This window comes from Dermochelys coriacea, chromosome 15 (genome assembly GCF_009764565.3).
Source record: "Dermochelys coriacea isolate rDerCor1 chromosome 15, rDerCor1.pri.v4, whole genome shotgun sequence".
NCBI lineage: Eukaryota > Metazoa > Chordata > Testudines > Dermochelyidae > Dermochelys > Dermochelys coriacea.
The window spans coordinates 24,628,089-24,652,337 of record NC_050082.1 but is presented as its reverse complement, the minus strand read 5'-3'; the positions used below and the strand labels follow the sequence as shown (position 1 = coordinate 24,652,337).

The 24,249-nt window shown below is 41.5% G+C and overlaps 1 protein-coding gene across 5 annotated transcripts in view; it reads right to left on the bottom strand.

The window, feature by feature from the left end:
• Window positions 1-1,943: 1,943 nt before the first annotated feature.
• Window positions 1,944-24,249, bottom strand: part of RILPL1 (Rab interacting lysosomal protein like 1) — a 35,531-nt gene continuing 13,225 nt past the window's right edge. For 3 of the 5 annotated variants that reach the window (XM_038373885.2, XM_038373887.2, XM_043498455.1), the window contains 4 exons: window positions 22,818-23,036; window positions 12,058-12,230; window positions 10,081-10,173; window positions 1,944-2,812 (listed from right to left, as the gene is read on the bottom strand). In XM_038373885.2, coding sequence (XP_038229813.1) covers window positions 2,671-2,812; window positions 10,081-10,173; window positions 12,058-12,230; window positions 22,818-23,036 — 627 coding nt within the window. In that variant the 3' untranslated portion in view covers window positions 1,944-2,670. Of the gene's footprint in view, window positions 2,813-5,101; window positions 5,190-6,581; window positions 6,796-10,080; window positions 10,174-12,057; window positions 12,231-22,817; window positions 23,037-24,249 lie in introns of those variants that run through there. The other 2 variants (XM_043498454.1, XM_043498453.1) reach the window with 2 other exon arrangements.

The window sequence follows — 24,249 nt, the reverse complement described above, 5'->3', positions numbered from 1 at the left end:
CGGGGGTTGGCTTCATTTGAATGGCTGAGCTGCTGCCCAAGCCGCACAAGCAACCCTGCTATTTTTACTGCATCAGTTTGAGCCCTGCCAACACAAGTCTGTCTACCAGGGCTAGGAGGCTTGGTCGCAGCTGCAGTGTGGACGTGGCCTTACAGGCTAAATCATAATCAACCACCCAGTTATTGGAGTTGTGCTACAGAACTAATCTGAGGGGTTCTTAAGAAATTAAGTACTTGAATGTGTAAGGATGTGACATCGCTGGGAATTTGCAAAATCAGAGTAGGCCTGGACTTAACACTGCAGCTGCGCTGCTGTAGCGCTTCACTGAAGATGCTACTACACAGATAGGAGAGCTTCTCCCATGGGCGTAAATAATACACCTCTTTGAGAGGCAGCAGCGATGTCAACGGGAGAAGCTCTGCTGTCTACATGGGGAGTTAGGTTGCTACAACTGCGTTACTTGGCAGTGGATTTTCACGTTCCTGAGTGATGTAGTTATAAGGATATAAGATACAGAGTATACCTGCCCTTGACCTCATTTAGAGCTGCGAGTGCATGTAAGCCCCTAACTGAAAAGCCCAACCCTGGCAGGAGGTCGATGTGGGGAACAGTGACATTATTCTGTAGAGGGGAAAGGGCCCCTGATCACAGCAACATTATTCTGTAGAGGGGAAAGGGCCCCTGGTCACAGCACAGTTCACTCCCATTTAGAGTACAAAACAGAAGAGCATTTGAACCATTCTGCAACAGGTTTTCCAGCTCTGCTGAATTATAGATGGGTTCTAGCACAGGTTCCCTGGCCTGTATGTACAGGGATTCTTTTTTTAAATCCAAGAACAGTGCTATTAAGCCAGTCTGTAGGTTCTGAAGACAAGTTTCTCAAACACTCTTCCTTATGGTGACTGCAAACTCTCTAAAGCTTATTTTCTGCTTACAAGTTTCCTCGCTAGTTCAGATGCAGCTGTGTCAGCAACAGTGGCAGCTTTAGTATATGCAGGGTGTTGATTGCTGCTGTATTTTAGCATGGTGTCCTGTCCAAGCAAGTCCAACCACTGTGCTGTTAAAATGGCATCAGTAGCTTCAGGTACTGTTAGGATTTTTTTTTTTTTTTTTTTAAATAAAAATGTTACTCTAGGGCAGACACGCCCATAGGAAAATATATGCAGATACATCTCACCTGTAGCAGAACTGTTCAGTAGCAGGACTCTTGATAGTACAGCTGAGCCCATAAAATGGCTTAAATTCCATTGCAACAGAACAGTTCTCTCCTGCTTCAACAGAGTGGACAAGGCCTCTCTCACATTAGGGCTAATGCATAACACAATTTGGGTAGCATGGCTGTTAGGGAGCGTGGCTCATGGTGACCCTAGTGGTCTGGGTGGGCACCTATTCCAATAGCAACTGTCTTACAGATGAATTTGCTAGTGGGTTTTTATGGCCACTACTCAGTTGTTCAAATACAGTTAAATTGGGGATGGGTTTCATCTCAGCAACTGAGTTTTAGATCAGACCTTCCCAGAGATCACCTCTGTAGAGAGGTGGGATTTTCATTATAGAGTTAGACCCCACTGCTCCAAGCTGTTACATGTAACCTTAGGTCCATACAGAGCACCACTGCAGCACAACATGTGCATTAGCCTGCATGATTGAGATTTTAGAGTCTATCATCCCCATGCTCCCAACAGAATTTCAGGGAAGTCTGGAGGTTGGGATTGTTTCTACCCAGAACAAAAGGAGGTAACATCTGACTTAAAACCTCCACTATACACGTGTTAAAATGGTTTTCAGCTAGGGAATAAGAAGTTGTATAAGTGCTGCCTGGGGCTTTTTTCAAAGCCTTTTGGGGGAAAGTAGTCTAGTCTATTTCCTGTACTGCAGAGGTGGGCTACTACACAGAGAGAGGGGTGGAGGGAAAAAGGGCACCGTACAAAGAAGAAAACAAAAATTCCTCCATGTGAGCAATTCATTTGCTGTTAATACTGCATAACTCAGAGCAAAAAGGCAAGCAAGGTACACTCACCTTGTACATCAGTATCTACATGCTTTAGGCACTATAAACAACAAGGGGAATATACAATCACAGTCCCTCGCAGCTGCTCCAGTTTCTGTATTGTTATCAGTTGAAGTTCGAAGTAGTTTCTCTGCAACCTGTGAGTTTGACAGGATACAGCTGTGGTAGGACCTGCCCTAGAAATATAGTGTAGACACTGCAAACCTCTCTATTTTTGAAAGTGTCATTAACAAAACTAAGAAAAATTCCCATTCCCTCCCCCAAGTTAACATACATAGTATCAGGGTCTTTGCTAATAGATGTTGTTCAATGCAAATAAACTTCTAATAATGGCACAGGGTTTTTTTTGGTTTAAAGAAGCTTGTGTTACTGTAGTTAAATGCAAGAGTCAGACAGACTTGTTATTCAGCACACAACCAGTTATCTAGAAGCTTTGATACCCCAGAGTATAAATAACCATTACTACAGAGCCTGGATTCTGTTTTTGGAGAGCAGTCGCCAAGTAAACATTGAGGAATCCCTTTGGAAAAGTATGTCTGAAACAATCAACATGTGCCAGGCAAATAAAAAATGATGAGCTGCCAGATTTGGTTACGGAAGCTTCTTGTTACTAGAATGTTCAGATCTACTGTGGCAAGCAACACGGCTTGGAGTGTTAATCACAGATGCTGAAGGGCCTCTTGGCCTTGTTCAGTGTAGGAGTCATCTTTGTTTGAATCTGCCCATTCGCCAAAGGTATCCTGGAAGTGAACGTTTTTCTGTGTCTGCATGCGTTTTTTATCACGAGAGAAGAAACTAAACCTTCCAGAAAGAAAGACAGACAAATTAGGATCCAGTGGTTGGAGACACTTGAGATAACAGACATGATACACGGTGCAACAAAACTTAAGGAGCAAAACACTGTTTGCATCTGCAAAATGAAGGCAGCGAAGCCTGATGGAGCACTTGTCAAACATTATTCAAGATGAAGTCACTGCCATCTCCAGCTGCTTTGTTACTGAAGCTTCAAAAGAAGCTTTAAATGCTGTGACCTCTACACACATGCAGTCTTAGTTTGGGTGTAATGGTTATTCAAAACAAAAGGCTTAGTTTCATGCCATAAACAAAATAAATTGGCAGTGTGTCTTTTTGGCATGAAAACACTACAATATGCTTTTAAACAGAGAAAAATTAGAGGGGAGTGGAAGAGGGAAATAAGTATAAGTCGTCACTAAAAATTTAAAGAAATGTTAAAAGTGTATACTTTTAATACCTTAGGCCCAGTTCCAGCACACACCTAAACACGTACATATTTGCAGGATCAGAGCCTTAATTAACACTTTAAATGTGCACATCATTTACCCACAGTGTGTGGGTGCTTAATTAATGGTGTGTATAAACTGATAAGCTATTTTAATAAGCCTGTGACCCGCAATTAAATGCAAAGCTGATACTACATAAAATAAAAAAAGTCAGTTTATTAATTTTCCTTATTTGCATGGCAGAGAAGTTACCAGCTTAAGCAAAATAATGTTATTCTTATAGCGAACCATATATTAAAATGCAAAAAGGGTTCGTGCAATTTAAAATGTAATTAATGTCTGTTGGGAAATGCAAAAGTTAAGGTACCATCTTAGCATTAACCACAATGCATATCCTTCTGCTTTTATGGTGCTCTTTTTTAGGACTTTGTTCTGTTTGTATAGTACCTAGCACAATGGGGTCCTGGTCTAGGAGTGGAGTCCTTAGATTCTACTGCAATACAAACAACAACATAAGAGCACTACATTAAGCTACTTTTAAGTACAGGATAGATACTACTACACGAGTGCAGTTCAAGCAAGTTAACATGGCTGGTAGAACCTGAATGTTTGCATTTCCTGACTTTTTGATTTTAAGTCTGCAGCCTTAACATTGCAGTGTCTTGCATTTAATTTTTGGTTTGTTTTAAGAAAGTATATACGTCAGCACTACCTGCCACCTTCACCTCTGAGCTTGTAAATTCATTATACTGCATCTGTTTTTGGTTGGTTGGTTTTTGATTTTTTAAAAGAAGGCCAGATTCCAAGTCCTCCTGGCATAAGTGCACTGCTAACTAGGGCTTTCCCCTGTGCATATTTGTTTCTGCATTTTCAAATGTTCATAGCTAACGTTTTTCAAGTTTAGTAAAGCATACTCTTCAGTGAGGACAGCTGCATTTACATGCTAAATTTCAAGGGTTAAAGTTCAGCCATTTGAGTTACTCAAATTATGATGTAGGAAAATGGATATTTTATATATAACCTATTCTAAATCCAGCTGAAGAAATTTTGGTGAACTTGGAGTGTCATTGCTGGGCCAAGAAAGCATGGAAATTCTCAGTCCAAAAGTTGGATGTTTAGAAAGATTACAAGTTTGTGTGGGAAGGGAAGGAATTTAGAATGAAAGCTATTTTGCAGCCTTCAGTAGAATGGTCACTTCACATGACCACCATAATATCAAATCAAAATTCAACCAGAGCTTGCATTAGCAGTAATCAGTGAATGCCCTCTTTTGATATAGCCAAGAATATAGTTGTAGAACTTGTTTTAAGTACAAATAATCTGAATAGTGAGCACACAATAGGAGACCAAAACCCACAGTTAACATGTACTCAGACATGTAAATAACAACCTATAAGTAAACTAAACACTAGAAGTTAGCACAAATATCAGCTATTATGTTCTGTAGAATTAATTTGTAGCAGGTCAATAAAATTACAGTTTTTAAAAAAGCACTTGTCATGGTAGATATAAAACAAAACAGGTTTAGTAAGCAAAATGAACAGATGGTTAAAATGTTCTTATTGAATTAATTTCTTAATGGTTAATGGACAAATTGGTTTAGCATGGTAACTAAGACAAAGTGATGGAACAGAATATTCAAAACTGAGCATTCAAATACTGAAATGAATATATACTGATTGATCATTCTGATTGGCAGCTTTTGAGTTTGTGATCCTATAGTCAACCAATAAGAATGCAGCCAGCAGCTTATATTAAAATACATGAGGGTCATGCAAAAGACAACCAAACCAAAAAAGAACCCACAAAAAAAAAAAAAAGTACAAAACATTTAAAAAAAAATTCCTACAAGGGACATAAGTCTTCTTATTGGCTGCAATGTGGGATCATCTGGAATCAATCCCGCTGCTACCATGGGCATTATGGCTGTAAAGATCCTGGTCAGAAAAGTACAGGCACAGAGATAAGACTGGAGTAATAAATAAGACATTCCATAAAAGATACATAGGGTTATTTTGAATTATCACACATGGGATTAGAGAGAGAAACGTGCATCACCCAAGACAGCTGCTCACTGGCACTTCTGGGTTAGAGAAATTAGTAATTAAAATCTGGTTATGCCATCTTAAAAATATTGCCAACAGAGAGGTCAGATTTCTACAGTGATGCAGCACACAGCCTTAGTGTAACTTCTCCAAGGGATTATAATCTAGCACTGCAGAACATGAGAATACATGGTTTTTCCAGTTACAGGTTTTAAAAGAAACAGGCACACACATAATGGTGAAGTGAAGGATGAAGGTGGATGTTAATACAAACGGTGCTCTACCAATAGCTACTGCTTTCCCATGGATATTTGCATAGGAAATAGGGTTAGAAATGATCTGTTTTACAGTTAAGGGTATTACAAGTGACAAAACGGATACTGTCAAGTAAAAGTAAAAAAAAAAAAAAAGTATTAAGACTTGAAACAAACCCCATTGCATTCTACTTGGTTAAAAAGGGCCCATGTCTCTCTTCTGAGACCTTTTGCATCAATACACCTGGAGAAATACTAACCACAGGCAGCTATAATACTGGTTTCAAAGCCTTGCAACTATGCGAGAAGAAACATTCTTTTAGCTGACTTGCTGTGACGTAGTTTCTTTGTAAGCGTTCAGCCCTTTTACTGCGCATCATACAATTCATGCAACTTAGAGGTACACTCTGGTGCTCAAAAAACCTGAACATGAGAGCACTTTGGCTAGTATGACTGGGTCCACACAAAGCATCTTCATCCATACCTCCAACACCCTCTGCTATTATAAGGATTCTCCTCTGCAGATACTGTCAATTGTGGCCAATTTATTTTTGTGCTGTGGACTAATGTCAGTTAATCCCAAATTGAGATCACCAGAGTCACTTCACTTGTGACCTAATGCAGCTTGGAAGACTTCCTAACACAGCTGCTGTAGCTGCTATTCTTGGATTCAAACAAAAAAAAAAAAAACCCCCCAAACATACATTGTTATATTATTCCACCATAGCTCGGACTTCTAGTTTTACATGCCATGGCCCACTCAATTAGCTGCAGAACTCAGATATCAGAACAAGATGGGCACTATATTGAACAAACAAGTGTGGTACTCAAAGGAAAGAAAAAAAAGTCTTTGCTGTACAGTGTACAAACAAAATAGAGCCAGCATGTTTAATTCCAGTGCTGGTGCTTTTTCCGCACAAGTATCTCCTTTTAGCTGATGACAGATATTCTCTCATCACATCTGGCCATAGAGGAGTAGAGACAAACTTACTAGTAAATCAAGGTGATCTCAGGAGATCAGTGCCCCTTTAAATTTGTAGAGAATCTAAAAATCAAGCTGTAACCCCAGGGAGGGGGAAAAATATAATTTCAGAACTTCTATTTCCCTTAGCTGTTTGCAAATGCAGCACCTCACCAATTGTATGAGGAAACCCACGATGGTAGAGAATATGCCTGGTGTCCTTACAATACTGTATTCACAGTGAAGGGAAATGTGTTTTAAAGAGGCAGACATACAGCTTTTCCTAAGAGAATGGCAATAAATCTGTATTTTCATAGTTAGGCTTTGTTGAGAGAGTGAGTGTGTGTGCGTGTGTGTCTGAAAACAGGAGTGGCAGCTAAGGATGTCAGTTCTAATCCTGGCTCTGTTCCAAAGGAGTACTAAGATAGTGTTTTTAATCCATTACATCTTATCCCAGTGCTACTGCAGGTTTGGAGAGCTTACAGTAGAATACTGTAGTTATAATGTCCCTCTATGGTTTTAAGCAAGGTGCTGAGCAGTTCTGAGTGCCCAAAACTTCCACTGGCAGTGAGACCTGGAGCTCAGGAGAGACTGAGCACCTTGCAGGATCAGATCCTAAGTAACCTGACTAAGGCTCCCTCGGTCACAGTTGCAACTCCCAGCCCTGCATCATCACTAGGGTAAAACTGTGGTATTTTGGTCTATTACTTTGGCTGCATCTTTTTGCCTCCACTTCCCCATTTGTAAAATGGGGATAATAGGATTTATTTACTATTTTGGTAATTAAATGGCTATAGTCTCAGGGTGCTGAAAGTCTGCCTGGAGCAGGAGAGATCTGTCAGCTCAAGGGATAAACTGTATCCCTAACTCTCACCTGGCCAAGAAGCAGCTGACTACCTGGGCTGTGTTAAATTTCCTTCTGGTACCTGAGTGGGGGGCTGTAAAGTGGCAGCTGCAGGAGAAGACACTGAAATGGGGGCCTTTCTTTCCCAGCAATTCGGTTTCCTTTCATTTCAGGCAATCACATTTCCCCCCCCCCCCCCGCCAAACCTTGGCCTATGTGGGGACTGCTAAAGTCCTGGAGTGCCCCCCAACTCGGGATTGCAGACAGTGCCCCAGCCTCGGAGGACTGCTGGTGCCACAGCTTCAGGCACTCCTGCCATGAGAGAGATCACGAAGATAGATGGGTTATGTCTAGGGAGGCTGCAAAAAAGTTCAAGTACCATTGTCGTCTTCGTTAACTTAAAAGGAAAGAATTCTCCCCAATTTAACCAAAATAAATAAAAATAAAAAAGGATCCCATTTCCCCCCCACCCACCCCTGCAAGAAGCAGGGGGGAAAAAAACAAAACAAAAAAAACCCACACACACACACACACGTACATTGAGTGTCAGTTGACAAGAAAGCCAGTTCCCACGGATAGCAGGTTTGGTACACAGTTCCATATCCCAGCAAGAATAGGCAGGGGAGCTCTATGCTCAAGATGACAGTATGTGAATTTATTAAAATGTGAAAGGAGTTTTTGAAAAAAGGGAACAAGTCAAAACAATGGGTTTAACTTTTACTAATATTTAGCTAGGGTGTTTATAAATTAAAAAGGCAAGACTATAAAAAAAAAAATCTGAATATTTATCTAGAAGTTTTCCACTTGATTAAGTGGCCAGCTGCCCAACATATGTTCCAGAGCACTCCAGAAAAGTCACAAAGGAAGAACCCAGCGAGACAGCCACTCCAAATATCCATGCTCTCCTACCATGACTTCCTATGCTGCCTATGTATATTAGAACCAGAGAGAGCCAGAAGCAAATAATGTCCAGTAGCATTGCAACAAAATGTGGTCAGTTTACAAGTTTGTTCTGCCTTTGCTCAAAATAAACCCAATCCACATGTTTCAGTCACCACTGTGTTGGTTATGGGGCCATTCCCCACAAATGGGGAATCAAGCTAAATAAAGTGAAGGATTAAATAGTGGTACAGGAACAGAACATCTATGATGGAGATGAACATACAAAATAAACCGATAGTCCAAACATGACATGCTCGTCTCATAAGTGTTATAAAAGTAGGGCATCGGAACCATAATCATGAGGAAAAGTAATCCAAATGCCAAACTCAAAGTATAATTTTCAAATACAAAATAAAGGGTCAAAGTAACAAGTCTGAAATCTGGCCCATTCGTATGCACTAATAGCATGAGCCAAAGCCTACTGGAGTCCATGGAAACACTCCAGGTACCTTTACTGCAGTTCAGATCAGCCTCCAAGCTCATCCAGTGGAAGGCACTATTTTTATATGGAGCTGAAGGTTATAAGCATATAGGGACAGGATGGGAGAGTTTTGCAATTAAATACAAAAGTGGCATATCTAAATAGTTTAGTTACACTATTCACAAAACATGAAAATCTCTTAGTGGGTTCAAAAGAGAATATTTGGAATAGAAAGGTGAGGGAGGGAGCTGACAATAAAACTGAAAAATGAAGTGATTCTATAATTTGGTTTTCTAATCCTGTCTGCACAGTATTATTACTTACATCCCACTGTAGGGGGCATGGAGCTTTACAGGTCAGAAAAATAATAGATACAGAGTAGCAAAGAGTTAACTCTATGCTTAGACCTAATGCAAGTGTTCTGTATACAGGTAGGTGCGTACAGGGAAATGGCACAGCTTGAGCCTGAAGGCTCAGATTCTCACGATGTAGGAATCTATAAACAGGGCTACTTAGTAGTGGGAAGGGAAGGAGACTGAACTCCAGACCCAGCTGTTAAGTGCTTGAGCTTTTGTAACAAACACATTGTAGAGCTCTCAGGTGTGAGACCTAGCGGAGGAAGCTTGCTGACATGTTCCTGTTGCTGAGTCTGCAGTCTCTGCCCCAAGGAGTTTACTCTCTAAATGTAAGCAAGCACATATGTGGACAAGTGCCCAATTTTACATTCATAGTGCACCCAGATCTTACATTGAGCTCAGATGCAATTTGGGGTACCCAAGGAATGCAGGATCAGGCTTGAAACAGGACCACAGCCCATGGCAAGAGACCAGCAGTTCACATTCCTATGCAGACATGAACGTCCTCAGAGCCCGAACAGGCTGACAAGACTGTTCCAAATAAGAGCAGGAGTTTCTGTGGCTAACAGCTTGTTAGCTCATACGCTGTTACAATCCGTAGCAACATACGCTATTCTACTCAAGCTGAGTATTATGAACAGTACTCAAGAAGGGAATATTAGAATTTCACACACCCCCATAGGAGCTCAGTTTATCTGTACCATAAATGCAAGTGCACCACAGAACACTTATTCTTCTCCCTATTAAGGGTGTGAAGGGAACCTGTCAGAGATGGGAAGTCACTGAGAATTAAATCAGCACTATGTTCTGTTTTGTTTAATAAAACCTATAAAGTGTGTTTTTATAATACAGTTTATTATAGGATTATTTCCAAAACACATGTGCATGTGATATCACTAAATGAAGATTAATGGGGGCGGGGAACCAGAACTAAAACCAACCCAATTACCCCCTCCTCCAAGAAACATGCCCGGTTCAAGATCTTTGGAAGAGAATGCTACTTACAGTCGTTTGATTCCAGATTCTGGCTGAGTTGAGGTTTTTGAATTAATTATGGGTGTAGGTTGAGGGGACCTAGTTTCTTCTTCTGTTTCCTCACTTTAAAAGAAAAAAAAAAAATACAGTTAAGTTCTAGTTCTTTCATTATTCTGGAGAAATTTAAAATAAAATTTGAACGAGTTTTGTAAATTAAACGAAACTAAAGGCCTGATCCATGACAGATGAAAAGATTCCCTCTGAATTTAGTGGGTTTGGATCACACCCCGAGTTTCATGAATCTGAACAAGCTTTGTAAACTAAAAGGAACTGAGGGGCTGATTCAAACCCATTAAAATCAGCGGCAATCTTTTCCTCAGCAGTGGATAAGGCCCTTCGTTCCTTTTAATTTACAATACTCTTTCAAATTCAAGTCACCCATGTTAAAAGAAGAGTTCTAGAACAGTCACGTGGAGGAGGATTTGTAGGGTTAATTATATGCAGTGATTAAAAATGTCAGACTTCTGTGTAAGTTTGTCTCACTAATCAGCAGAAATGGGAACAGTAAAAGATATACCTCACCTACCTGGTCTCTCTAATATCCTGGGATTGACATGGCTAAAATACTGCATACATTAAAAAAAACAAAAACTTCAACATGCAAGTAACCCAAGAAGCTGCAGTAGCTTTTTAAACTCAGAACAGGACAGAAGATTGTTGTGCAGCGTACAGCAATCCCTGGAGATTGACAGGCTGAGTTTAATGGATCCCACTGTTTGAGAGGAAAACCAACCATGCGATTTTTTTTTTTTTTTAAATGTTGATGCACAAGTGCTGGCTTGACAGCTCAGGAGTCCCCAGTTTAGACAAAGAACAGGTGTAGCATGGGGAGCAGCAAGACAGTCTTCCCCCTATTGATATACCTCAAATGATGGTATAAACAGAGCTCCTGTAAGGGAGGCTAAGCTCTTCTGTCTTCAGGGCCAATTCAGTTCTTGGCGTCTATGAGGAGACTGGAATCACTGGCGTGCTAACGGCAACGGTTACAATAGTTTTATGATTTTGACACTTCTCCACTGGGTGCTGAACTGCAACCACCACCTCGCTGCCCTTGGGCTACAGAACAGGCACCAGATGGCAATACGTTTTGGTAAGTCGCCATGTGCTGAGGAATAGTTTTTAGCCAGTGACCTAGAGGTGAAATGCTCTGTATCCAGTCCCAGGAGCATATAGACTCTATATAAAACTTTGCTGAGAATGTTAAATGAGTGTAAGTAAATAATCTGTTCCTACATGAAAGGGTTTTTTTTTTTTTTTAAACAAAACAAAAAGCCAATTAAAAAAAAAAAAAAAAAGAGTTAGGGTGTGCAGGGTGGGTGGTGGTTTTTTGTTGTAATTTCAAGCCAGATCTTGTTCTGCAGGTATGGAAAGGAGTGATTTGTTGCTCCTTTGAAAAAAAAAAAAAAAATATTAAACTAAGATTTTTGGTTGTTGAAGTTTTCAATTCCCTTCCCCAGATTCTTTCCCTCCATTTTGCCACTATATAAAAAAAAAAAAAAAAAAAAAAAAAAAGGAGGAAAGAAAATGAAGAAAAAATATTGCAAATATTTCCATCTTTCTCAAAAGGCCATTTTCTGTTTTTTTGTGGGTTTTTTTTTTAAATATTTTTAAAACAGGCGCTAACTATTTCTCTCCCTTTTAAAAGTATGCATTTGTTTGAAATTTCTGCTATTGAGAGATCACAGGTTTTGGGGAATATTAAAGTTAGGGATGATCCTGAACCAAACTCCTCCCAAAACTTGGTGAAAATTCAAATATGAACCAGATTTTGGAGCCATCTTTACTTTGTCTTAGGGAAGCCAAGAATCCGCTGCCGTTTCTTAGAGGCTAAGCGGACACTCACAGTTTTTAGATCCAACCTCTGTTTTCTCTCTATTCTGTGCCTCTCCAGGAGTAGCACAATGGAGAAGGCAGAGGTAGCAATTCCAACAGTGGGATCCAACACACCTCTTATAATATAAAAGCTCCTCCTGCAACAAAAACACTCTAGACTTCAGTTCATTCCGCTCGTGTAAGACATCCCGTAGCTCTTGTAGAGTAAATCTTGGACGGTTTGGATCTTTTAAATCCATAGCCATCTTCTCAGATTCAGAGAGATAGTCATCATTGTTAGGTTCTGTCTGGAGGGTGAAATACAAGCTTTAATTAATTCATGGTGCAATCAATAAAGGCTTAACTTTTCCTTAGAGATGCAATCAAATCATCCATCTCTATTCTTATTAGAAGAGCCATCAATAACGTTAGGGGAGTGCTATGGAAAACCAGCTACTTTTGCTTCATTGCTCAGGTTTAATAAGATCCCCAGCAAGAATAATTCAATGGTAGAGATCGCAGCGTTCCTTACTGTGCTGGAAATGGTTGGAGGCTAACAACGCAGGGGTCGATTTGGGTTTTTTAAGCCTCAGAGATCGGGGTGAGACCTCTCTATTTCACCTCCTCAGATGGGAGGAGTCAGGAGTGGGTGCCAACAGGAAGGAGGCCCTAAATCTAGGGGCCAGCAGTAAGTGCCCCTGCCCAGGGGAACTTTGTTTTCTACTTTATCCACACAGGGGCCTGTATTTTCAGAAGTGACTAGTGATTTGGGGAGCCACCATTTTTGGGTATCCAACTTGAGACACCTTAAAGGAGCCTGATTTTGAGGGTGCAGTGTTCAGCAAATCAGCCCCCCCAAAACAAACTAGTCATTTTTGAAAATGTAGGACCTGTGTTTTGACAAGGGCCTACTTCCCACAGTTTCTTAAAGATAGTTAATCAAACCTTTTAAAATAAATGACCCTTGCTGTGTGGCTTGTTTAGTATATTTTCAGTCATAAAGATATACTTCTTTAGAAGATGTTGCAAGTTTCCCTGAATATATAATAACCTACTATATTAATGCCCTTGCTCAATTAACACCTCTGATGTCAACATCAGTGAACCTGAACAGCTGCAAAGAGGAGATCTACAGATGTGTGCAGAGCACCCCATATTCCCTGTGGATAACAATAGGGTTGGCTTTTTTTATTATTATTATTAGACCAGTTACTCCCATCCTTCAATACAATAGTTCTATGTAAGATTCACTCAAAGTTAAGAGATTTCTCCAGATTTGGTCCTGGAGCCTGCAGATGTTCTGTCTCTTGCATCTCAATTTCTGCAGAACTTGGACCCTGATCTACACAGATGGTTTCTCACACCTGTGTGGAGCCCTACCAAAAGTCAATGAGATCCTGCATGGCTCTGTTTGCAGGGATGTGGCACAAGGGACTGCAGAGAAGGAGAAAAGTGTCACCATATATGATATTGCTGCTGTAGTCAGTGACATCGGGTGGCCATATAAAGCAGAGTAAGCGATATGGAGAAAATACAAGCATGTTGGAAGTGTGTGCTTGCAATCAGGAAGTTCTGCAACACAACTGAGAATGCTACAAGGTCTGGGAAACTTCCAGCTGTAAAATAAATATTGGAACCATGCGTGCAGCAAAGTACATTTGAAACTCAATACTTGTTGCAAGAGCCGATGGGGTGCCAGCACATGGAAGCAGTATCACTGAATGAGCTGAGAGAGACAGATGATTTACATATTTGTGCCTGATGAAGATAAGCAGGGAAGAAAGCAAGCTGCCCACCTCCCAAACTGGATTTTAAAGTGGTACCAAGAGAGTCCAAGAGTTTCCTGGCTGTGTCTCTGAAGTCAGGAGTCTGTTGGTGTTCCAGTGGCATAGAGGCTCCTAACTGGGTATTTTATATTCATAGTATAACCACCTAAATAGATACGTTCCTTTCAACGCTCCAAATAGAAAAAGATAGAGAGAGATCTCATTTCCCAGGGAAAGCTTCTCTAAGTAAGATGTACCCCCATTTAGGGCCAGTATAATAAAAATAAATATTGAGCACTTCTATTCTAAAGCATGGCACTACAGATCTTCAAATCCCTTCAGATTTGACATTTAATTGATCCCAAAGACCCTACGGGGTAGGTCAGTATTATTACCTCCATTTCAGAGACAGGAAAACTAAGGGTATGTCTACACTGTGCACCTTACAGCCGCAGAGCTGTGCGACTAAGTGCTACTGTAAGTACACAGTGTACCTGCTTTTTGTCAGCAGGAGAGAATTCTCTCCTGCTGACAAAATAAAACCACCCCCAATGAGGGGTGGTAGCTTTGTTGGCGAGAGAGCATCTCCTGTTGATAAAGCACTGTCCCCTCTGGCACTTTTTGTTGTTAAAACTTTTGTTGGCTAGGGGTGTATTTTTTCATGCCCCGACTGACAAAAGTTTTACCAGCGAAAATGCAGTGTAGACCTAGCCTTTGATACAAGAAGAGGCAGTGACTTGCTCAGAGTGAGTTCATGCAGAGAGAGTCAGGATTAGAACTCAAGAATTGCTGTCTCCAGTCTGATACTCTATCCACTAAATTGCACTGCTTGTTCATGTCAGTCCTACAGGTGATACATAGTAATAGAAAGTATAGTCTCCAGTAGAGCTAGCTGGAAAATTAAATCTAAACTATTTTTGCAGAAATTTTATATATTAACATTTTCCAACCAGCTCTAGTTCCCAGGAAACTACCTATGGTTTTAATTGGCATTAAATTCATTTGATTAAAAAGGGGAAAGGCTATTTATATAACAATTCAGAAAAAACTGCTAGCTTCTAGAGCTCTCCCTCTAGTTATGAAACCTATCTATTTATAGCATATTTAAGACAAGGTGGTAGCCATTTTTCTTCTGTAAAGCACTACAGAGTGAGATTGATTAGAATGAGGGAGATGTCAACAGCAGTTATATACCACTGAAAGCGGATAGCCTATGTGTTAGGCGCATGATCTACATGCTCCTATTACTGAGACTCCCTGGAGTGCTAGAAAATGGCAATATGCAACCGAGGGCCCCCCAATCCTGTAAACACTTACCTTTATGCATCTGCGTAGTGCTAGAGAGGTCAATGGGATTTCTCATGTATTTAAAGTTCAGCACGGGTGTACCTGTTTGCAGGATCAGGGTCAAAGTCTCCCCATGGTCATTGTTATATCAATGGAGATAACATTCTCTCCATTGGGAGGGAAGGGGTCTAGTGGTTGGAGCAGGGAACGGGAAATCAGGACTCCTGGATTCCATTTCCACCTCTTGCTCTAACTCACCGTGTGAGTGTGTAAGACACACAAGGTGCTTTTCCAATAGTGGCCTACAGTTTGTAGTACCTGATTTTAGACACCAAGGGCCTGATTCTTCACCGGTCCAGAGGTCTCACAAGCTTCACTTGGGAATGGTGGGTGCTCAGCACTTCACAGGAAAAGGCCCAAGGAAGCTAAATTTGGGGACCCAAGTACTGGGGCATCCAAACACAAGCCACTTTTGAAAGTATGGGCCTGACTGTCTCCATCCCTCTGCTCACTCATTAGCAAAATAACCTTCACCCTCCTCCCAGGGCTGTTGGGAGGGTTAGTTAATGGATGTTTGTAGAAGAAGTGCAAACTGTTGCTGCAGAGTATTCTATCCAATGTCCTGCAAGGATGGAATAGCAGCTTGAATGATGGCTGGTCTCTGTTTGTCAGATCCTTACTATTCTATTAGGTTTTTTTTCTTATTGCAACCTAATGTCATAAGATGGATGGAACACAAAATATTCAGAGGAAATCATAATGCAAGTGCTTTTCCATACAGTTACACCCATCTTGGTCACATGCATCATTTCAGAGCCCATTTCAGTTCTAACAAATTTAATTGAGCATAAGCTTTCGTGAGCTACAGCTCACTTCATCGGATGCATCGGAAATGCATCCGATGAAGTGAGCTGTAGCTCACGAAAGCTTATGCTCAATTAAATGTGTTAGTCTCTAAGGTGCCACACGTCCTCCTTTTCTTTTTGCGAATACAGACTAACATGGCTGCTACTCTGAAACCTGTCATTTCAGTTCTGTTTCCTTCCCATCCCCTTCCCCAGGTAAACAACCATCTTGTCCAGGTCTCATCTAAGTCAGCAGAGACTGACACACACATGGCCAATGCAGCTAAGTTTACTCAGCCCAAGCCAACAACCGATGCTAGTTCCAGAGCAGGCAGTTATTCCAGCGTTCTGCTTGCCACTGCAATTACTGCCTAACCTTCACCCAGGTAGAAAGAATGGAGAATGGCTGTAATTAGAAGAGATGCCGCTGCCATGAAACTGATGAGTTACAGCAATGAGAAGAAAGCATCCTTTCTCTCCAGAGACTGAAGACACTTTCATGCTTGCTGGCTCAGGGCCTAGGCCTGTTTACAAATCTGGGTTTCCCAGCTGAACTAACAATGAAGTCATCCCTTAAACTATTAGTACCAAGCTCATTCAATTCATTAGTAAAACACTGACAGTCACTGTCACTTTTCTGGGCAGAAGGGAGGGCGGGGAAGGAGAGCCAGGACACCCCAAGCATCCTCACATGCCCCTGTTCACTCCACTTGTTTTCCTACTTACTTCTCCGCTGCTTTCAGTTTCCCCCCCTCTGGCTGCAATCTTCTGCAAAGGCATTTATACCATGCTCGTGACCTGACAGGTCTTTGCCACCTTAGAGGAGAAGCCAATATTTTAGCTGGCGTTAAACACTCAATAGGAAAATTCTTTAGAACATTGGTTCTCAAATTGCTTCAGACCATGGATTACTTAAAACAAACCGCTCCTGTGTACACCTCCCCACCCAGGCCCAGCTCTACCCTACAGCAAATGGAGAACTTAGTTATATGGCACAGTTCCATCAGCACACCAGTAAGGAGACAAGATGAAAGTACATTTGCTCTAATGGGATGGATGTTGCTGCTTGATCCTTCATCCCCACTGCATGTCCTTGTTGTTTATTTCCTCCGTGCCCCTGTATAGGACTTCGCCTTGAGTCAGAATTACTCTCCTCACATTAGAGCAAATGGGGGATGCAGACCATCTCACCAGGTCATTTTATAATTTGGTGCTTTGCATGTTTCTGCAAATATTTGGTCACACAAGCTCAAATTTACTTTCCATGAGCATCTGTGCTAGTAACACTCCATTGCACAAATGTTAATAGGAAGCTAAATGCATGAATAGGGCCAATGCAAATTCATTTAAAACATACCTACAAATATTTGCAGATTTGTTTGGTAGCATTATCCCTGGTCTGGTCTTGACAGGTCAGTTGAACAATACCATAGCCACTTTAAGGACTCAGTTTTGCTCCCATTAGCATCAATGGTGCAGATTCACAGCCTCTCCTCACTTTTATGCGTTTGTAACCAACCCTGAGCATTGTTCATTCATGCTTTAATTCTGAACATTCACAATTAGTTTAGTGAATGGGAAGATGGTCAGTTGTTAGAGCAATGATGTGCCTACAAAAAGGCCAGAAAAATCTCATTAATCCCTAGAATGCTGGCATCTTCCAAATGGTCAGTGAAATGAATGGGACATTCACTGGAATAAAATGATTAGATATAGGTAATTTTTTAAAAGTCATAGTGAGTGTCTCAGTTAAGTCATGGTCAATCTGGATTTTTTATCTAATATAACGAGTTATGATCATTATGCTTCATGGTATAAGATTGTCACCTGTTGGGTGTCAGGAAGAAGATTTTGCCTAAGAGATAGTAAATTGCTAATTGAACAGCACTATCTTGTGCATGCGTGTCTGGTACAAAGATTTTAACTGCATGAATTTGGGATGAGGACACCGTTAGCCAGTGGCAAAAATCACTATGTTGTTATTCAGGTCATCCCAAATGAGTACTGCTAAAACGTATACCTCCCCACTTCATCCCTCTATTTTCTATATACCATGTATGTTACAAAAATACAGCTTTTAGGAATGGGATAGTGAGCTTCACAATTTTTCTTTAATTGGGACTGTATTTTGTATTCCTCTGCCTGTAAGTCCAGGTGCTTTGTGACCATGAGTCTCACTGTACAGGGCTCAGATTAAACTATAACAACTCTTAAGAGTGACCTGCAAAAACAATTCTGTGCAGAATAATGTGACAATTTCAAGTCAGTATCTCAGGTCCTGCCAGGGATAGAAGTGTTGTAAATAGGGGCGTCTCCCTTGCCAGTGTATTATGCTCAGCACAGGACTGGCCTGAGTCACTGACAGGGGAAACATTTAAAAAAAAAGTTCAATTTGGTGCAGTAAAATGGTGGTGGAAACAATGGTCTTGACAAGCTGTTATTTAAAAATGGCAGCTGCCGCAAGCTGCTTAGAGGTTTAGACTGTAGGAAACATTCCCAGGAGGGCTGGAGTAGGGGACAGAGTGCAGATGACACAGTCAAAGATGCATGATATGATCTCCATGGGATAAATATATCCCTATAGTGTGTGAATGTGCTCAACACACACATACACACTCCTTTATTCTATATTTGTGGTCTCCCAGGGGTTAACTGGTGTCTGTCAGAAGTGACCTTTCCTATTTGTGGTTCAAGATACATGGCTCAGCCCCTACTTTCAGTCATAGATGTAAACATAAGTGGCAGGTGAGTTTCCCCAAGGCCTGTAACCTCTCCACGAGTGAAAAGAGTCAAGTACATCAAGTGCTTGGATAGGTTTATAAATATTTTGCTGCAGGGCAGTGTATTTCTCCAGCTTAGTACCTGGAAAGCTGTGTGCTACTCCATTTCAGAGGGCATGTGCCAGTTATCTGCTGAGATGTTGCCAAACACCACACAGTAGTGTGAGCAGGAAGTGACCCAGGGAACAACAGACCCAAACAGAAACGTTAAAGTATTTGGTATAGAGAATGCAGGCAAGCAGTACATTTCAGGGATCTCTCACAGATTTTCAGTTTGGAGAGATCTCTATGCCAGTAATTCACATGGCTTACTGGAAAGTGCTGTGCTTGTTAGATTACAGCAGCACAGAGCCCACAACTGAGATTGGGACCCTACTCTGCGAGGTGCTGTATAGAGACAATTTACAAATTGTTAGATTTACTGTGAGAAACCCCTCCCCTTCAAATCTGTAGCAAGATGACACAATTAAAAGATATGTGTTATAGGCCACGTGCACTGTAAATCCAGGAGGTATGTTTGAAGTGGTTTTATATTATTCAGGGGTTTTTTTAGGACAAAAATGTTATTTCTCCTCAGTCAACTGTTCTGTTGGGGTTTCTATTCTAATGTAGATAGAGAGGTAAATATTCTATGCTCAACTTCAGTGGTGGTGACTGTAATAACTACACTGCCCCTCTGTAGGGTAACAGGCCCCATAATGGCCATTATTTGGGACTGCAAGATTCATCTGCCTGCAATAATTGGATACTGAAAATTGAAGCAATACATTACATTCAAGCAAACAAAGAACGACTTGAAGCATCCATGCAGGGTATTCAGAGAGCCCATCTACAATCAAGCTACAGCCAAGTCAAGGGGCTGTGTTACAATGTGCTTCTAATCTACATTAGATATGTAAACCAGATCCTCCACACCTGCCTCTCTCTCATAACTGAGCTGTAGACAGGTTAAGTGATTTGCTCAAGGTCACCAAGAAGTCTGTAGTAGAAAACGAAATAGAATCCAAGTCATCTAACTCCCAATCCTAGGTTTTAGTCACAGCTTCGTCTCCCTTTAAAGCCAATGAACTGATGATGTTCTTCAGAGACACACATTCCTTTTCCTTCCTGTGAAGGCTGTGAAAGTGAGCCAAGTTTGGAGTTTCTAGACAGTCAATTGTAAGTTATGTAAGTGCAAAAGATACAGGGTCCAATTCTCCTCTTCCTTATGCCAGTTTTAGACTGGTAAGTCCACTGACTTGGAATCACAGAATATCAGGATTGGAAGGGACCTCAGGAGGTCATCTAGTCCAACCCCCTGCTCAAAGCAGGACCAATCCCCAATTTTTGCCCCAGATCCCTAAATGGCCCCCTCAAGGATTGAACTCCTAGATAGAAGTAGTGAAAGGAAAGTTAGGCTCAAAGTACAGTATATTCCTTCCACCCTCCCCCATACACACACTCAGAAAAAAGGCTGACCAATGGGAAGTTTCTTCCCAAAAAGAGGAATTGTTTTAAAAACATGGGGGCGAGGGGAGGAGAAGGGGGGGGGAAAAAGAGCTTTAGAATGGAAATGGGAACTCAACCATAACTATATATAACACTTCTGCTTCCTCGCCACAAACGCCGTAACACACAGGAGATTTTTAACTCACTCAGATTTTACTACAGATTTTTAGTAAAATAACTTGCAGGCCTATGAAGGTGGATCGGGGAAGCCTGGGCAGTGATAATTGATGCTGCTTTATACAGAGCAGTCATCTGTAGGAACTAGATATGGGGCAAACCCAAAACCCAGATCACAACACCTCCCAAAAAATTTGGGAGGATTCAGAGCCGCAAAACTAAAGCCACAAAGGACGGAAGTCTCTAGTCCTCAGTAAAACAAAGTGAAAGCCAGGGACCAGAAAATAAAGTCAGACCATCTCCATAGCACCTTTCACTCCAATGTGCATGACAGTCACACAGCACCTCTGACGTGGGGTGGAGGGAAGATGCCTTCTGACACACTACACAGCAGTGGAGTGGATGGGGAAATGAAATTCTAAGCCACAGACACCAGGATAAACCCTATGTCTTAGGCATCCTGTTCCTAATGAGGCCAACAGAAATTCCCATTTCACTTCAGTGAGACTAGGCATAGCTTTCAAGTCTTGATGGCAGTAGCCAGCTTCTCCTCCTGTGATACTTTTAGGCCCACATACAAGTCCTGGGAGCCTAAAATTTCCACCTGTCCTGCAGGGGGAAGAGGGGATTTAATGTTCTAGCAGGCTGAATTCCACTGAAGAGCGATGTGTCTGTAAAATGAAGAGACCTCGCCTACTGCAGAACATGGGGACTGTACTGCTTCAATGCCGTAAACTTTTCAGGTTTCAGAGTAGCAGCCGTGTTAGTCTGTATTCGCAAAAAGAAAAGGAGTACTTGTGGCACCTTAGAGACTAACAAATTTATTAGAGCATAAGCTTTCGTGAGCTACAGCTCACTTCATCGGATGCATTTGGTGGAAAAAAACAGAGAAGAGATTTATATATACACACACAGAACATGAAACAATGGGTTTATCACACACTGTAAGGTGTATGATAAACCCATTGTTTCATGTTGTGTGTGTGTCCTCTGTTTTTTCCACCAAATGCATCCGATGAAGTGAGCTGTACCTCACGAAAGCTTATGCTCTAATAAATTTGTTAGTCTCTAAGGTGCCACAAGTACTCCTTTTCTTTTTATAAGCTTTTCAACGACCAACAACAGTATCGCCTGGGGGACCCATTAGAATTTACAGCTGTACAGATGGGGCAAAGATTAAAACCTCTCATCAGCTGCTGCATTTTGGAACACTAAATATTTTAAGATGGGGGAAAACAGACTAAAAACAACAAAATACCGGCTTCCTTGAATACAAGCCAACAGCTGACACTAGAGATATTTTGGCTTGCCCGAGGCATATTTAATACTGCTCTCACAAATCAACTATTTGTCACTGTATCTGGAGAATTCTGTGATCTGTCATGCAATCAGAAAGTCACACTTCCTGTGATGCATATGACAGCAGCTCGACAGGTTGCTAAATGCATAGATGAGATTTTCTTATTCGATACAGAACTATTCCATCACTGAAGAGTGCCATCAACACAGTGTATTTGAATGAACAGCTGCCACATTTATAGGAAGATAGGACTGGCTACCTCTGGGCTGCAGTATTCCCAGCTGGAATAAAGTTATATACACATGGTATTACTACTTATTGTATTAACTGGAAATAAGACATCATAACACAGGCCCTGCCGTGGCCTAGATGCCTCAAATGCACATCAAGCGTTTACACTGCAAAGAACGAGTAAAACTTTATAGGGCCTCCCCAGTTCTTCAAGTGCCTTACTAAAGCTGGCTAAGCATCATCATCCCCCACTTTATATATAGCAAGACAGAGGCCAAGAGTTAAGGGTGCCTGCTTTAATCTAGCTGGTACAGATAGTAGTATAGATGTGGCAGCATGGGCTAGCCACCTGAGTACAAGCCCACCACGGAACGTGGACACATTCAGGTTGCCAGCTCATGCCACCCATCTTCACTACTATTACCTGTGCCAACTAGATTAAAGCTACCTCAGGTATGCCTACCCCTACTACAGTCACACCTTCACCTGCATTGTAGATGTAGCAAAAGTTACTTGATCAAAACTATGCAGCTCTCTATACCATTAGAATTGATGAATTCCTGGCTCCCATCCCATGGTCTATCCTCTAGACCACACTGCCTCTCACTAAAATAACACTCCAAAGATACTATAGCTTACAACAGCATTACATCATCACTTTGTAATTATCTATGGGAACGGATGGGTGGACCTTTGGTTCTTTCTAGCTGAATGTCCACCTTTATTAATGGTAACTCTGCTGAAACATGCAGCTGGGTATTTTGGGAGGGACATAAATAGTTGGAGGTTCACCACATTTGGAGGGCAGTACCAATTTTGAGAATTTCTGCATTGCTGTTCAAACTGATGCCCGTAAGTTCTGGAGAACGTTTTGGTCACTAAGCAACACAGATATTTAATCCAAATTGCTACTTATCCCAGGGTCCAGTCTCACAGCTGTATCAGGCCATCTGATCAGAATTCCCATTGAAATCAGAGGGGATCTACATCCAAATCCGATGGCACAATATACCCCTGGATGTGCAGTTGCCCCACAGGATGATGGGAGTCATTTGCCCAGGGAGAATCAAATGCCTCTTACCTTTATTTCTTCTCCATTTTGGCTGTGCTCCCCTGGTTGCTTCTCTCTCAGCTTCCCAAGCTCTGCCCTCAAAGTGCCCATCTCCTGTTCCTTGGTTTGCAGATACGCTTCCAGTTCCACCTTCTGCTCAATCAGCGCTTTCCCTTGAGCCTCAACTACTGTGATTCTGTGCCGAAGGTCATGATTAATTTTCATTAGCCTGTTCTGTTGTTGTTGCAGCTGCCATAAAGTGACACAATAAGTATGCCTCCATTAAACCACAGTAAATTAAATCACAAGTATTAAAATTAAAGAACTAGCAATATGTTCCTGTTGTATTTATCTTGAAATGTCTCCTTTATTTCCCCATTAATTTTTAACCATTTAATGAATCTGCTACAGTTGCAGTCTCCACAGTTGGCTTTCAGAGTAAATGGAGTTTGTTTGTTTTCCCCCCTGCAGCACAGAACATTATCCTCTGGTCATATCCAGCTTTGCAAATGCGACATTTCTCTTTGGAATCTATTTCAGCAAAGCAAGTTTCAGGGACTGGATGGCTCATGGGATATTGGATCAAGCTTTGACTTAGATTGGAAGTGATCAAGGTTATGACTGTCTGATAATCATCAATCTATGTAAGAAGATGCCAGGATTGTCACTCTGAAGCCTAACATTTCTGTTGAGTCAGTGTGACATGATGGAAATAGCTACAAGCATGGTGTTAGCAGGAGAGCTTGTTTTGTTTAGAATATCACCAGTTTCAGTTATCACTAAGTTTTGCAGTCTCTCACTGTCCAGTTTTTAAGTTCAGAGCCATTTTTGGCCTTTTTACACTTTATGAATTATACCTGCATGACAGCACAAGCTTTCACTTAATTACTTGTATGACGTTGGTTGGGGTCCTCCAAACACTACCATCAGAGCCACATTGTGCCAGGCGCTGTACGTACATGTATGTAGTCCCTGCCCAGCAGCACTTACCATCTCAATAGACGGGACAGCTATAAGATGGGATGGAGAATTGGGGTAAAGAGACATTATGTGACTTACTCAAGGTCACTGTTTGTGGCAGAGTCAGGAACTGAATGCAGGTTTCCTGAGTCCAGTCCAGAGCCTGAGCCACAAGCCCATCCATCCTCTCCTTGATGATGGAGAATGTGAAATGACATAGTGGTTTCACTCCCTGTTTCTAGGGAGCAGGAATCCGCATCACAAATAGCACCCCAGTGGTGCTTCCTTGTTGACAGGCTCAGCAGAGAAAAGTAAAGCTTAATGGGCCATGCAGCTATCTCCTGTCCAGAGCTGATGCCTCCAAGGACGAAGCTGGGCTATGTGAGCTGGAAAAGTTTGCATTGCCTAAGTGGAGATTTTCTAAAGCCTTTAGGGGAGTTAGGTGCCCCATTCACACTGAAAGTCAATAGGAGTTGGGCACCCAATTCCCCTGTTGGGCCTG